Below are 15,506 nucleotides of genomic sequence, written 5' to 3'. Positions count from 1 at the left end.
CTTCAACGCCCCCCTAAAATATTTGAGGGGGACAGGCCTCCCCACAAGCTGTTGGGCATTGCCATTCTAATGGTGTGTCTTGTGGTCGATTAGGGCTTACCTGCCCCCCCCCCCCCCAGTATTTTATTCAAGTTGGCACCAAGTTGGGCATAGCCAGGATTTTTTGTTGTTGGGGGAAGTTGAGCTTTGGGGGGAGGAGATAGCCCCCAAAGTTGTGTTTTTTTTAAGTGGTTGTGGTGGGCAGAACTACAGTTGATCGAGAATTTTTACTCATTTTTGAGGATTTCCATGCATGCTAAGTCCACCCAAACTCCTTTTGCTGTGTCCTTTGGTGTTTACCATTGGGCTTGCTTTCCTCAGAAGCGACCACCACTGAATAGGGTGGGTCCCTGCTTTTGACAGGTGGGGCATAGGTTTGTGCTGTTAAGAGGCAATTCCCTATAAAGTTGCTACTGAGTGTTTGCTGTGGGAAATGTTCCTCTGCGAAACATGACTGGGATCGAGGTTGGGTGGCCACCTGCCCGGGCTGGTTCCCACACTGCAGAGGGTTGGGATAGACCAGCCTTTGGGCCCCTTCAAACTCTACAGGATTCTGTGTTGCGCACCTGCCAGTTCATCTGGGGCAGGGGAACCTCACCCAACACAGCCATAGGACTTGCTTTCAATTAAGCTTGCATGGCTCACGTACTCAAATCGGGCCACTGTAGCTAAACGAAAAGCGCTGCATATACCATATTTTTCGCCCCATAGGACGCACCGGCCCATAAGACGCACCTAGTTTTTTGGGGGGGAAATAAAGGGGGGGGAATTATTTCCCCCCCCAAGTGCGGGGCTGGAAGAACCAGGTCGGGGAACAGCGGGAAGGCGCGCTTCGCCTCCCCGCTCTCCCCCGAGCTTGTGGGGCTGGCGATGGGGAGAAGTGCGCTTCTCCCCACTGCCAGCCTCCAAACCAGGTCTCCGCAAGAGGTGGGAGAGCTTCGGGGTGCAGGCAGCTCTCCCACGGCTTGCGGACAGCTTCCTGAAGCCTGGAGAGCGAGAGAGGTCGGTGCGCACCGAACCCTCTTGCTCTCCAGGCTTCAGCGAAAGCCTGCATTCACCCCATAGGATTCACACACATTTCCCCTTCATTTTTGGAGGGGGAAAAGTGCATCCTATAGGGCAAAAAATACGGTATATGGTGAGTTAATCGACTTCCCCCCTCTTGGCGGTGCTTTTCTGCCTTTGCCCATGGCTACATGAGGAGATATGTACAGCACTTGCTGAACTCTTCTGTCAGAAAACGGCCTTGCCAAAATAAAACGTAGGACCTCATTTTACAAGGGTGGCGTTCAGGGAAACAGCAGGGTTTCGTCATGTGCACAGGATTCTCATATGGGTCATATGTGTAAGGTGGTGCCCATTTAGTTAGGTATAATAAATAGGCTCACGCAAACTGTTCTTCAAAATGTTGAAATACTGCTTAGCCTAGTCCTGGCCCTTTAATAGGACTGGAACAAATTTTAACCCGTGACACTTTTCCTAACACAGAGATAGAAGGAGAAAGCATCACTTGCTTAAATTTGGCCTCTGAGGCTGCCACTTAAAGGAGCAACACCGGGACAGAGACTTGGCAATTCTGCCAATGAAGTGATTGGTCCTGTAAAGTATTTCAATTCTGTTTATGAGTGCACAATATAATAGCCTTCTAGCTTACCCATCTTCCATCTATGCATTCAGTATTGCTAATTTGGGCTACGATGGCCTTCTGTAAACAAGCCTGGGCAGTAAACATGTAAAAACAACTTTTTTCCACAGTTTAACTCTCCTGAAACTGTGTATGTGATAATGGTTCAAATATATTAATTGGCACTTAGTGGTGTGGACTCTTGTTCTGTAGGGCAAGTAGTCATCTTTGCAGATGGTAAAAGTTCACTCTAAAATTACACATGCAACCAAAGACAAATTGCAAAAGTCTCCTTATGCTTTATGGTGTGCTTCTGCAGTGTACATTCAGCTTTTTTCTCTCAGTATTTGCATACATAATTATAGAGAACTTCCGTTTCCAGACACCTGTATAATACAATTCACAAACTTCTATAAGCAGACACCAATGTACTAAATATATTAAAATGTATGAAAGCACTTTTTTTGAAAAGAGACTCATGAAAAGTATTCCCCAAATGTTTTAAGTCAATATAATCATTTGTTTGCATGTTATTATTTTTAGGAAAGAAACAGTCGAGTGCTTTGAAAAATGAAGATGCTGCACAAAGGTATCATATCTCTAAACATAGCATAGTTAAACCAAATACTGTTAAACCAACAACATCTGCAAGGCCGCAGGTTTCCTATACCTTGTGTTATTCATACGGCTAATTTGTTCTCTTGTAGGAAGGCGGCGCTTGAAGCTGCCATTAGAAAGAAGATTGAGGCTGAGCGAAAAGCCTTGCAGGTTGTCGAACGTCTGTTGGAAGAAGATATTACAGAAGAATTCCTTGTGGATTGTGTAGGTCCTCTTTTTCTTGGCAAGTTTAATACTGCTTTGTGTTTCAAAAAGTTTGTTGTTACTGTTGGATAAGCTTTTGCCAGCCTTCTGTATATCATCTGCACACTCATCCCAGTCCAGACGTAGTTTGCAGATGCTTAGCAATGCACTTCTATGTTTGCTCAGGAATGAGTCCCACTGTTTTAAATGAGGCTTACTGAATGAAAGCATGCTGTGTTCCAGTGCACAAGTCCCATTAAAATCAAAGGCGCATTCTACGTTTGCATTCTTTATCCCTTCAATTTTCATGCAGAGATGCATATACCTATTAGAAACTTACAGACTGGTTGTGGCTAACCTAAGTTTCTCTGATTATAGTTACCGTATTTTTCGCTCTATAAGACGCACCTAGTTTTTGGAGGAGGAAAACAAGAAAAAAAATATTCTGAATCTCAGAAGCCAGAACAGCAAGAGGGATCACTGCGCAGTGAAAGCAGCAATCTGTCTTGCTGTTCTGGCTTCTGGGATAGCTGCGCAGCCTGCATTTGCTCCATAAGACGCACGCACATTTCCCCTTACTTTTTAGGAGGGAAAAAGTGAGTCTTATAGAGCAAAAAAATACGGTAAATCATGTAGCTCATTAAGGCAGGATACGGTAGCAAAGTTGGGACAAAGGAGGGATCTTCTTTTGCTTAAAACAGGAAATAGTGTGACAAGCTTGAGGGTGGAATTTAAAAAATATGGCACACTGTGCATGGTCCTGAAGTATGACCAGCTTTTCCCAGAGTGGTACTTGCAAGATTTCCAGTCCTAGTAAATTGCTTGTAGTAGAACTAGAACAGAGCTTAGGAGTTAGGGAGTTCCTTGATCTTTTTAATGCTACTCTGTACAGTTCAGGCTGCGACCCAATACACCCTTATGTGGGAGTAAGTCCCCTTGAACAAAGTGGGTCTTACATCTGACTAGGCATGCATAGGATTGTGGTGTCAGACGATTGTTTAGATCTCCTCAACCCTGAAAAGAGTTTTGGTCTCTACCAAACAACCCATATTAATGCCTTCTCTTAGGGCAGGGCATTTTCAGCCCACAGGCTGCATTGGACACTCCACTCCTGCTTTATTTGCTCCTCTCATGCAAGCAGCAGGTGTCCTGGAAGATCTGAGGGAGTAACAGATACTACGGAGTCCCATCAGATATTTGTAATCCCATCCAGACAAACAAGAGGCGTTATCAGAGTTCAAGGACATATTCCAGCCAGGCATAAACACTCAAAGTGTGAAACAGTGCCAGCAAGGGGTGTGGCTTGTAGAAAAGGGGCGTGATATGAGGAGAGCTCAAAGGACCAGAGAGAGACAGACCTAGAGTTTGCCCCCCACCCCTGCAGGCCTGATGTTCCCCATCCCTGCTGTAAGGCATTTTTTGTTCCCTGATTTTGCAGATAGATGCACTGAAGTGGGAACAGAGTGACTTCTCTAAGGCTGCACAATGAGCTCATTACGGAGATGAGTCTGAAGTGGGAGACTTCCTTATTTGTAACTCAAGACTCTTAGTTTTCAGGGTTCTTACATATTCTTGCAGCTCAATCCGAGGCACCTTTCCTTTGGGTGTTGGTGGGAGACTCCATGGATTTCCATGAAAAAGACTTCCAGTAAAAACAAACAAAACGATGTTTTATTGCATTTTCAGAACTTAATGTTTCATTCTTTAAAACCCTTCTAAGGGAGTAAGGTACATTGCACTCTTGCTGGGCGACCCTAAGCAAATTGAATGTTGCAGCCACCTACTTGGAAATAAGCCTCATTGAAGAAAATGTGACCTCTGAGTAATCATAATTACATAGTCACGCATATAAGCACCACAAGTGATGGCAGCTGGAAGATGTGCATCATTTATGCAAAATATTTTAAGCGGTCTCTGTTCTGTTCCATCCTGCTAGAGGAAAAGCAGTTGTTGCTTCTTTGTTTTCATTCAGAAAAAAATTAGAGAATCTAAAAGATAGACTCCCTTTGTCATTGTTCTCAGTTTCTGTTCCTTTTCCAATTTTCTGCTGCTTTGTTTTCTCGAAAACGCTTTTTCCTATTCTAAACTTTTTATTTGTTTTGAGTTTCAAGGCAGTACCCTGTAACTTACGTCTGTGTGTTTTCCTATTTTCAGGGGAAGATTATAACACCTCCTCACTATAAGGATGTTGTGGAAGAACGCTTTATCATCAAGTTGTGTGGCTACCCCATATGCCGAAAGAGGCTACAGAATGTAAGAATCTATGAGGGGCTTCTTTATATTTCTGCAGTTTTGCATCTGTCTTTCTGTGTTGGAATGTGGTGTCTGGTCAACTGAACTTCACTGATGCATGGTCAGGAATCCTTGGTCATCTTTGTGTAGATCAGCCTTCCATAATCTGATGCCTTCCAGATAATATGGACTGTAACTCCCATCAGCCCCAGGCAGCATGGCCAGTAGTTAGGGCTGATAGAAGTTGTAGTTCGAAATTCTGTAGGGCACCGTGTTGGAGAAGGTTGGTTGAGAGACAGTGGCTTGGCCACTGTCACGAGAGCCAGTGTGGTGTAGTGGTTAAGAGCGATAGACTCGTAATCTGGTGAACGGGGTTCGCGTCCCCGCTCCTCCACATGCAGCTCCCGGGTGACCTTGGGCTAGTTACACTCTCAGCCCCACTCACCTCACAGTGTTTGTTGTGGGGGGAGGAAGGGAAAGGAGATTGTTAGCCGCTTTGAGACTCCTTTGGGTAGTGATAAAGCGGGATATCAAATCCAAATCCAAACTCACCTATTAAGCTAATTGGCTAAGTGAGGATTTGAACCCAGCTTTAGATGATTATTTAATTTATATGCCACTTAATGCCAAAGCAGTTTACAAGAACAAAACCCAATTAAACGAGCATTAAAGACAAGCATCCATAATTAAAATGCCCAATTAAAATAAACAATATAACAGTCTCATCAAAACAGCAACATATAAAGATCTATAATTAAAATATGCAATAAAGCAATCTCATTAAAACAGCACAGTAATTAAAACAGGAGACTTGAGTCAAGATTATCTGTTTGCACATTGGCCACCTTTCCCTGTCAGTGATTTTGGGTGCCCCCTTTCTCTCCCCAATGTGGCCAAGATAGGAGATCAAAAGCTTTTGCTTCTATTTTCGACTAACTGCAGCTTAGCATTAGGTTTGAATTCAGACAAAATGTGGTTAGTCTTAACTATGATTTACCCAAACAAGCCAACTTCAAACCTTGGTTTATGAAGCTGGCTTGTTTCAATAAACCATAGTTAATATTAGCCACAGTTTAGGTTTTGGATGTAATGCTAAACTATGGTTGATCAAAAATGGAAGCAACAGCTTTTGATCTTGCACAAGGCTCATGTACATAACAATGCACCATAGTTCATTGTTGTGTCCAATTCAGGTATTTGGCTTTTCTTACAGAGGCTAAGGACTTGTATTTTTAAAAATTGATATAGCTTAGGTCGGGGGTGGGACAGCATGTTGCTCTCCACATCACAAGACTTCAAATGCAAGCTGAAGTCCTCAGCATTTACACAAAAATTGTCAGCAGTTTTCAGAAGTGTGGTTTGAGAAGCTCAGTTCAACGTAATGTGGTTTGGTCAGTAGTGTTAATTATGGAATATTATTTTAGAGGAGAGGAATGCTAAAGGGAGCACAGACCCATTGCAAAACTGTGTTTGTGATTTATTTATTTTTAGGTGCCAAAACAAAAGTACAAAATATCAACTAAAACAAACAAAGTGTATGATATTACTGAAAGAAAGGTAAGTTTAAAAGCTGTTTGTTACATTATCACTTCTTCGTTTATTGTTGTTTAGCAAGAAATTGGTTCAGTGTTGCCGAGGGCTCTAGAGGTGTAATGCTGGCTACATGCAAGGTTCTGGGTTGCTATTTCTTGCTGCTGTTGGCTTCTTCAGCTCTTTAACTTCCTTTGCCAAGTACCTCTTCATGCCCTACCAGTTCGGAGCCACAGAAAGAGCAACTTGCAGCGTAATGAAGTCAGTACAAGCTGATTTGCTGAGCTTTGTGACACATGACTAGATTGGAACTCAGAGGCAGAGAATAATTGCTCTTGCATTGCATCCGACTTCCTGTTCTTAGCAACTGGTCTTAAAATGTTAATAATCTGTATTCAGTGTGTTAGCTGATTCTTCACACTCACCAAGCTATCAAAGTTTTTATCAAGTTTATATCTATTTTGTTAAGTATGAAAATGACATTTGCTGTTCTCTTTGGGGGGCAGTGTTTTTGCAGTAACTTCTGCTACAGAGCATCAAAATACTTCGAAGCTCAGATTTCAAAAAGTCCTGTGTGGCTGCGAGAAGAAGAAAGGTAATTGGATAATGTTGTTTGGCTAGGCTCAGGGTTTTGTTCTTGGGCATCATTTGGAAGGAAAACAACACCCAAAACATGCGTAGAAAATGCACTGTTCTTTTCTTTTCAGTATGTTTAAAGATAATGCCCTTTGTCAAAAGATGTAGCCTCGGGATGGAGAAGATTTTTTTCCAGCTGGCTATTCAGGTGCAATAGCAGGCTCAAACCCTTATTAACCTCTTAAGCATGGTCAATCTAGCTGAACTACATGACTGCACTGTATTTAAAGAATTGAGGGAGGAACTTGGTTCAGGAATATCCAGCTAAGGCAGGGAGTAAACCTCTGAACCACTTGCGTAAGCTTCTCCATGTGGCCCCACAAGGCCAATTTGGCCAAGCCATGCCTATGGCCACCCACCCTACACCTGATTTCATATATGTAGCAGATTAACAGCCTGGGCAAATGGTTTTGCTAGTGACTTTGAAGCCAGTGTTTTGTTGGGTCTGGGACAGGTAATGGCTCAGTTGAAATGTGGTTTGCGGGCTGATCTGATCAGCGGTGCCTGCCATGCCCTGTGCAAATCTGTATGCACATAGGCTTCCAAGGCCTAATGATCAGCTGTTTGTTGGGTCTTGTGAAACCCTTTGGAATGTAGGAGGCTATGTGTCCCCACAGGATCTGCCTCCTGTTGTGAGCTTTAGGTCTGCTCCTTCCAGCTCTGCTTGATCAGGCCCCACCTCAAATCTATCTGTCTTTTTAAAGGCAGGATTACCTTACCTAATCTTATTAGAGCAGCTGTCCTAATTTTAGCAACAATACCAAAGGGGACTGTGATTCAGGCTTTGGAAACAGGACACTTGCCTAATAGACTCTTAGAGTAGACCTAGTCAACCTAGGAGGTAGGAAAGGAATCTGACTAGGCTAAAGAGAAAAATTGTGACTTGCAAATAACCAAGTTGCCACTGGGTGTCACCATCTCACTATTCAGAGGCAAAATGCCAAAGAAATACAGCAAAAAACCCACCACCTTATTAAAGGCCAGTTGCAGGTAACACATGTGGATATTGATTAAAAAATCTGAACCAATAATCTGTTACTAGGTATCAGTCCTGAATAGATTATTTCTAAATTCTAGAAGTTGGAAGAACATTTTCTTTTTGTGCTTTCAGACCAAAAAAGTAAAACTTCACTTGAATTGCATGAAGTTATTCCGAGATAAGTGCAATATCCAAAATTATGTTGCTGTGAGGTGTTTTTTTTTCCATTTAAATGATGCCAGCTTTAGAAACCTGCCCACCTCCCACCCAATAATTATGCTAAACACATTGCAAAAAAATCATTGCCAACACATATAGTCCTTGATCCAGGAATAGTTGCACCGAAAAAGCTTTTTCTAAAGACAAAATAACATGGAGATGAAGACAACTCCTGGCATATCACAAAGAGCTGCTAAGCACCAGTTTTAGGTATTCTTATGATGCTTTAAGGATTTCCCCCCAAAAAACTTTGTATTTCACCTGGAGCAGCATTGTTCTTCCATGGCCTTTGGAACTGCCTCCAGCATAATGCTGCCCCATCACCATCAGGTCCAAATGGAGCAGTTGGAATGGATGCAAAGAACATTTCTGGCTAGGATTGTTTCCTCCTGATACATTCTGAGCCAGTAGCAAACAGCAGGATGGGGTGATGGTCAATACCATATTAGTTCCATTGCCAGTGAGTTTGCAGCTTGCTGACCGGCCCCTTGCCCCTCCCACTCTTCTTCCAGCAAGTGGCAGCAGTGACCCACCTGCCTGGGGGTCAGATAAGTGCTGTTCTGCCCCGTCATCTGTTACCGTTCTTAGCCCAACTATTTGAAAATTCAAGTTTTAATCTTAAACATGCATAACTAGGGAGTGAGCACCAGTGAAAGCAGCGGGACTTACTTCTGAGTAAACCTGCCTAGGACTGTGCTGTATGGTTTTCAAACTTATCCCGTTGCTTCCTATTCATGTGGCTTTAGGCACCTAAACTTGCAGGTCAGAATTGACCATTAGCAGAAGTTCTCCTCTCCCCAAATTATTGGATCTGCTTAGGTGGGTTAATGCTGTTTACCAGCCTGGATAGCTCAGTTGGTTAGAGCACTGTGCTGATAATGCCAAGGCTGCAGGTTTGATCCAGCTGCCTATTCCTTCGTTGCAGTGCGTTGGACTTAGATGATCCTCAGGGTCTCTTCCAACTCTACAGGTCTATGATAAACCTTTTAAATCATTGCCAGACTACTCTAGCTGTAAACCCCAGTTCTCGAATCATTGCTCAAAATCAATTTAATTTCTAAAATGCACTTTGTTTTTTGTTTTTCAAGGCCACCAGACATTGAATTGCTGAAGGATGGGGAAAGGTACGGTAGAAGTGGTGGTTTCATTTATGTATCCACAATCTGGTTGAAAGAAGTCTTTGATTTCCTGTTCTCTTCTGTCACACGGCCACGGCTCTTGCCGGCCTCCAGAAAGAGCTGTTTGCCTTGATTGTTTCCCCCTTTTGTGATGGCGAAGGGTCTGTTTGATCTGTATGATTTACAGCTGCCCCTAGTGCTGCGGCACAATCGGACCTGTTGAAACATGACACAAGCACAGTGTTTGCTCTCGGGCCCGAAGCATCGGTGTTTTGTATCTGACTTTCTTTGTAACTGAAATGAGACCAATTATATGTGCCGAAAGCTTGTTTACATCTTCAGGTAAAATGTCAAATGGGCAGATCCACTGGTTTTGTATTCATTTAAAAGGAGAGAGAAAGCTTTGGCCGGATCTGCAATCTGTGGTGGGTTGTGTGTGTGCGTGTTTCAATGGCTTTATTTTGCTTCGTTTCTAGTGGTCCGTACTTCGTCTGCATCTAGAGCAGAATGCAATTTCACAGCAGTTGCTCTTGTAGTATATCGCGGGGGGCAGGGAGGAACTGTGTCATGCTTGTTGTCATAGAAATAGTTAGGATCTATTTTTGTTTTTTTTAAAAAAAATCCCTTTCTTTACAAATCCAGAAATTTATGAAACTGGTGTTTCTCAAAGGTCCAGTTGCTTAGGTACACTTTATCCCCATGCGCAAAATTGCTTTATTGGCCAGAATATAAGCCACACCCGCAAATAAGCCACACCTTTAAAATTCAAGGCTTATTTACGCGTGCGACCCGCCTCCTGGCTGTACCTCCCTGAATGGGGGGGGAGGGGGCGGACAGCTGGCCGGCGCTTGGCGCCCTGCTCCCCAAGCTGACACTGGCACTCGGTTTCGAAAGCACTCTGTGTGCGCCTCCCGGCACTACCTCCCCAAGCCGGCACCAGTAGCCCCCTGTTCAGGGCAGTAGTGCCAGGAGGCGGGCGCGCACCGTTTGATTCTGAATATAAGCCGCACTTTAACTTTTCACAGTTGGGGGGTGTGTGGCTTATATTCAGGCCAATACAGTACTTGAGAGGGAACGCCTGCCTCCACATCAGCCTGCCCATTGGTAGAAAGCATCAATCATCTAGGGCTCTCCTCTGGGTGACACTGCCGTCAAAAGCGAGGCAGGTGGCAACTAGGGGGAAAGAGGCCCCATCTGCACGATGCATTTAAAGCAGTAACATACCACTTTAAACAGCCATGGCTTCCTCCAAAGGATCCTGGGAACTGTAGTTCGTTAAGTCTGGAGAGTTGTTAGGAAACACTTCACAAAGCTACGATTCCCACAGTGGTTTAATTGTCCGTCTTTCTTTCCAGGGAACTCTGGGACTTGCAGCTCTATGAGAGGGTCTCCTAACAACTCTCCGTTCCCTTAACAAACTACAGTTCCCAGGATTCTCTGGGGGAAGCCACGACTATTAAAAATGGTACAATGGTGCTTTTCAGGGTCATGGATGTGAGCCCCACATTGGGTAGAAGATTCCTGCATTGCAGGGGATCCCTTTCAGCTCTACAATTTTATGATTCTGTGAAAAGTGTAGTATAGATAATGGCAGAGAGAGAAAGAGAGCCTTCTCAGTGGTGGTACTCGGTGTAACTCCCTCCCTAGGAAAACACACTTGTCATGAATGTGAAGACCGTCTCTCTCTTCGGATCTCTAGTTAATAAACATGCTTGTTGGTTTGTTTGTTATTAATTTATGGCAGGCATTGGCAAACTTGGCCCTCCAGATGTTTTGGGACTACAACTCCCATGATCCCTAGCTAACAGCACCAGTGGTCAGCGGGGATGATGGGAACTGTAGTCCCAACACATCTGGAGGGCCGAGTTTGCCTATGCCTGATTTATGGCTTGCCTCAAGACATACCATAAAAACAGCTAAAATAGTGACAAGAACAAATTTTAAAACATGAAGATGGGTTTAGAATCAATGCAAAACGAACACCTAAAGCAGAAACCTTTTCACTCAGCTGGTGAAGCCTGTTGAAACAAACAAACAAAAAATGAATCAGTTAGTTGCAGAAAATGGGTGCCTTCCATATCTCTACAGGATGCTGTTCCGTAGAACGGGGGCAGCCTTGCTGAAAGTTGCTGTGATGTGTTTATTTTTTATAGCTGCCAGATTCTCCTCTCACTTATTTTATCCTTTTTTGTTTTGTCAATGTGTTTTTATATTTGTTTGCTTCCCCACCCCCAACAGTGGCCACTCTGGGAAGGAAGTAAAATTAGTCAACGAAGCAATCAACACTTTAGACATTGAAAACCCTCTTCCAGCAGCGACCCAGGGCGACTCCAGCATAGACAGTGAGAGCAGCAGTGAGGCCGAACAAGAATTCGTATCCTCCGTTCTGCAAGAAAAGAGTGTACATCCATTGCCCAGAAAGGGTATTCTCAAAGAGAAGTGCATGCGGAGAGCACAACCCAAACCTACCAATGCAGACGCCTCCGTTGATGATGCCGCAGAGCAGTTAAGTCGGTGCAAATTAGACACTCGAGGAAAAGAAAATGTTCTGGATAGCTCTCGGATTAAAGGAGCTCCTGTTTCTCTATCCAGTCCTACTTCTGAAACTGTCTGGCTCTCTGAAGGCTTTGGAGATAGCTCCAGCGGCTCGCAAGTAGTTTTCCTGGGTGTGAGCCCAAAAGGGGCAGAACTGTTTAAAAGGTTGCTTGCCAAATCAAAACAGACTGCGAAGCCTAGCTGGGAAGGCCCAGCCAACCCCCTCACTGCCAAATGTAGCTTGCTAGAAGGGCTGAGGCAGACCTTTACCGAATGGAAGACTGAGGAGACGGCAAAGCTCCTCCACGGCAGCGACGCCGCAGCCACATATGCCCCACAGCCCTCTCCGGCAGCTGCCCATGAGGCAGAGGAGGAGCTTGACGAAGATGACTTGGAGAGTGACAACGAACCTAACAAAGCCACTTCTGAGAGAGGCGCCCAGAACCCTTTGAGCCAGCAGTTGCCTTTCAAGGCCTCGAGTCCAGCAGCGAAACCTATACCCAGCTACGAGAAACTGAAAGAAGAGACCTCGCAGTTAGAGTTAAAGGTGCAGGAATTTTACAGAGGAAACTTCGCCTTAGGCGAAGAAGATCTGGCAACCCTGTCGAGAGGGGAGCAGCATCACAGCAATGACAATGTAAGTATCTTGCCAGAGAAATAGGCTGGTTACAGACATGCACACACACCCCACTCCAAAAAAAGCAGTCTTTTTGTAAACCTTGGTTTATGAAAGAACTCTGTGCATCAAAGCCGAATAATAAGAATACCGTATTTACTCGAATGTAACTCACACCTTTGTTTGGCCAAAATATGCTGTGAAAATTAGGGCACACTTTAGATTTGATGGCGTGTTTACATTCGCCAGCAGATACTTTTTTGGGTTTTGAGGTTTTGAAAATTGAGGTGTGCGTTAGCTTCATTGTCAAATACGACAATAATAATGCAGATGTAACAATGAAGTTAAAAGATTAGGAGCAGCCTTGGGTGCACGCCTGCCTCCCGTCTGTTCACACACTGTCCTTCATTCTCACGTGCAAATTCCACCCCACCCCCTGCTTCACTTTTTGGATCTGAAAATGGTACATTACATGTTTAGGGAAGCTTTTAATGTTTAACAGACCACTGTATTTTAATACTTTGTTGAAAGCCGCCCAGAGTGGCTGGGGAAACCCAGCCAGATGGGCGGGGTATAAATAATAAATTATTATTATTATTACAAGTTTTGGCCAAATGTAGCTAATATCCAATGAAGTCTGGTGCTAGCGAGACCAGTGGTCAGGGATGATGGGAATTGTAGTCCGAAAACAGCCGGAGACTCAAGTTTGGGAAACCCTGCTCTGAATCAGTATACGGCAGCTTCCTATGTTAAACGTTGGTCTTTCTAGCTTTGCATTATCTGCATTGACTGGTAGAGGCTGTCTGGGGTTTCAGGCACAGATTTTCCCCAGCCCTACCTGGGGAAGTTGGGGGTTGAATCTGGGACCTTTGGCATGCAAAGCAGATTATCTACCACTGAGCTATGGCCCTCCTGTGCAGTTTTTAAAATATATTTTATGTCACCACCCCCAAAAAATACTTTTGTTGTGCCCTGTAGGGTGATCATCAGCGGCCCCCTGCCCTCCCGCTTGTAGATTCTAAAGCTCAACAGCAGATTCGGACACGGATTGTCCTCGAAAAGCTGCGAAAAGTGTAAGTACCTCTTTCACACCTGCTGTTCAGACACCCAGAAGGGAGCCATTTGTTGAACTGGGAGAATCGCTTAAGGGGTGAGACTAAATTGCGAGCGTCGGCTAAAGTCCAGCAAAGCTAGAGAGAGGTTTTTTTAAATTAACCATTCATGACCAGTGTTCTCAAGGGAGTACATTCGCTAATAAATGGCCTGATTTTGCTTTCTTTCCAGTTTGCCTGCTGTTTTGGGCCCTCTTCGGATTTCTCTTGGGGATGTTTACAGTGAACTTAAAGATCTCGTTAAGACATTCAGGTAAGCAGAAAAGACTCTCTTTTCCCCCCAAATTTTTTTATTCATTTTCCAAATTTATAGACAAACAAACATAAATCCTAACTATAATTATTCCACTATTATTAACATTGTTAGGTGACTTCCTTGAATCCCCCTGGCTGAGTTTCAATGTATATCATTGTAACAGTTTTCCAAAACTAATTTCTCATAAAATTTACTTAGTCAATTAACATCTTTCTTTCTTATCTTATTAACTTTAAACATATTATTCTATAACATCAAATATTTAAATCCTAAGCCAATCTGGTATTTGCAGGTATTTCTATTTAAGTTATCTTAACATATTTAGCTAAATAGTCTTTAAATTTCATCCATTCCTCCTGGTACTCCTCCTTCTTCTGGTCGCGGACTCTTCCGGTCAGGTCGGCTAGCTCCCAAAAATCCATCATCTTCATCTGCCATTCCTCCACTGTTGGCACTTCTTGTGTTTTCCAGGTTTTTGGCTAACAAAATCCTAGCAGCAGAAAAGACTCTCAGAGCTGACTGCTGAGATAGCTCGGTCGGTAGAACATGAGACCCTTAATCTCAGGGTTGTGGGATTGAGCAAAAGATTCCTTCATTGCATGGGGTTGGGCTAGATGACCTTTGTGGTCCCAACTTTATGATTCTTAAGCGGCACCAGTAAGTTGCAAGCTACTATCCCTTATTGTGAGAACATGGGTAAAGAATTAGAGTCCTAAAGTTGGAATGATACTTGTGGGTCATTGTGTCCGGCCAAGTTTCCTAAAGCAGGGTGGCTGAAGGCTAAATCCGGCTCCTATGTATTCAAAAGCATGCTTATTTTACCTAGCATGCACATCTGAAATAATAGAGAATTTGTAGTGTAAAATCTGGCATCTTGCCCATAATCTGATATCTTTACTCAGAATTTTCTTATTTTTGTTTTGCATGTTAAAACCAAGCTTCCAGTCCTGGGTTTCAAAGGTTTAGCAAATTGTGTTGGCTTTGTTGTTGTTGCTTCAAGGGTTCAGGAAGTGGGAGTTCTATATTGGTCTTCATATTCACAATCTGTCCTTACCAAAGCAATGAAAAACCCCACCTTCTGCAAACTAAAGTAAGCAAATATGTACATCCATCAGAATATCACTGTGATCCTAAAAGTAATCTTGTCTGAATTCATTAGATTAAAGCTGCACATGAAGGCAGTTGCAGTTTGTATATTCTGATTGCAGAGTTTCTGGTGTTTACGTTTCGGAGATTTCTTTTAAGCACAAAAATAAAGACTTCACTATGAAATATGCTGAGTTTGGAAGGGACTCTGTGTGTGTGTGTGTGTGTGTGTGAGAGAGAGAGAGAGAGAGAGAGAGAGAGAGTCGGGGGAAAGGAAGAACACAACCTCATCATTTTTCATTCTTGAAAAATGATGCAACTGTTCCTTTTTAATTAAGTAGTAAGCCACATATAGGGATGCAGGTGGCGCTGTGGGTTAAACCACAGAGCCTAGGACTTGCGGATCAGAAGGTCGGCGGTTTGAATCCCCGTGACAGGGTGAGCTCCCGTTGTTTGGTCCCTTCTCCTGCCAACCTAGCAGTTCAAAAGCATGTCAAAGTGCAAGTAGATAAATAGGTACCGCTCCGGCGGGAAGGTAAACGGCGTTTCTGTGTGCTGCTCTGGTTCGCCATAAGCGGCTTAGTTATGCTGGCCACATGACCTGGAAGCTGTACTCCGGCTCCCTTGGCCAATAAAGCGAGATGAGCGCCGCAACCCCAGAGTCGGCCACAACTGGACCTAATGGTCAGGGGTCCCTTTACCTTAAGCCACCTATAACATGTT

The 15,506-nt window shown here is 43.8% G+C and overlaps 1 protein-coding gene across 3 annotated transcripts in view; it reads left to right on the top strand.

Annotated features, from left to right (window-relative positions):
• Window positions 1–15,506, top strand: part of RPAP2 (RNA polymerase II associated protein 2) — a 51,382-nt gene that overhangs the window by 391 nt on the left and 35,485 nt on the right. For all 3 annotated transcript variants that reach the window (XR_014549637.1, XM_083620665.1, XM_083620666.1), the window contains exons 2-10: window positions 2,207–2,252; window positions 2,371–2,485; window positions 4,619–4,717; window positions 6,188–6,253; window positions 6,733–6,821; window positions 9,149–9,184; window positions 11,417–12,350; window positions 13,308–13,402; window positions 13,614–13,694. Coding sequence is in view for 2 of the 3 variants with exons in the window: in XM_083620665.1 (XP_083476791.1) it covers window positions 2,207–2,252; window positions 2,371–2,485; window positions 4,619–4,717; window positions 6,188–6,253; window positions 6,733–6,821; window positions 9,149–9,184; window positions 11,417–12,350; window positions 13,308–13,402; window positions 13,614–13,694 (1,561 nt within the window). In the remaining variant the exon portion in view is untranslated. The remainder of the gene's footprint in view (window positions 1–2,206; window positions 2,253–2,370; window positions 2,486–4,618; window positions 4,718–6,187; window positions 6,254–6,732; window positions 6,822–9,148; window positions 9,185–11,416; window positions 12,351–13,307; window positions 13,403–13,613; window positions 13,695–15,506) is intronic.

Source organism: Podarcis filfolensis, assembly GCF_964270895.1.
Source record: "Podarcis filfolensis genome assembly, chromosome: 6".
Lineage (NCBI taxonomy): Eukaryota > Metazoa > Chordata > Lepidosauria > Squamata > Lacertidae > Podarcis > Podarcis filfolensis.
Note: the sequence above shows the minus strand (reverse complement) of the source record. Positions and strands in the feature narration are given on the sequence as shown.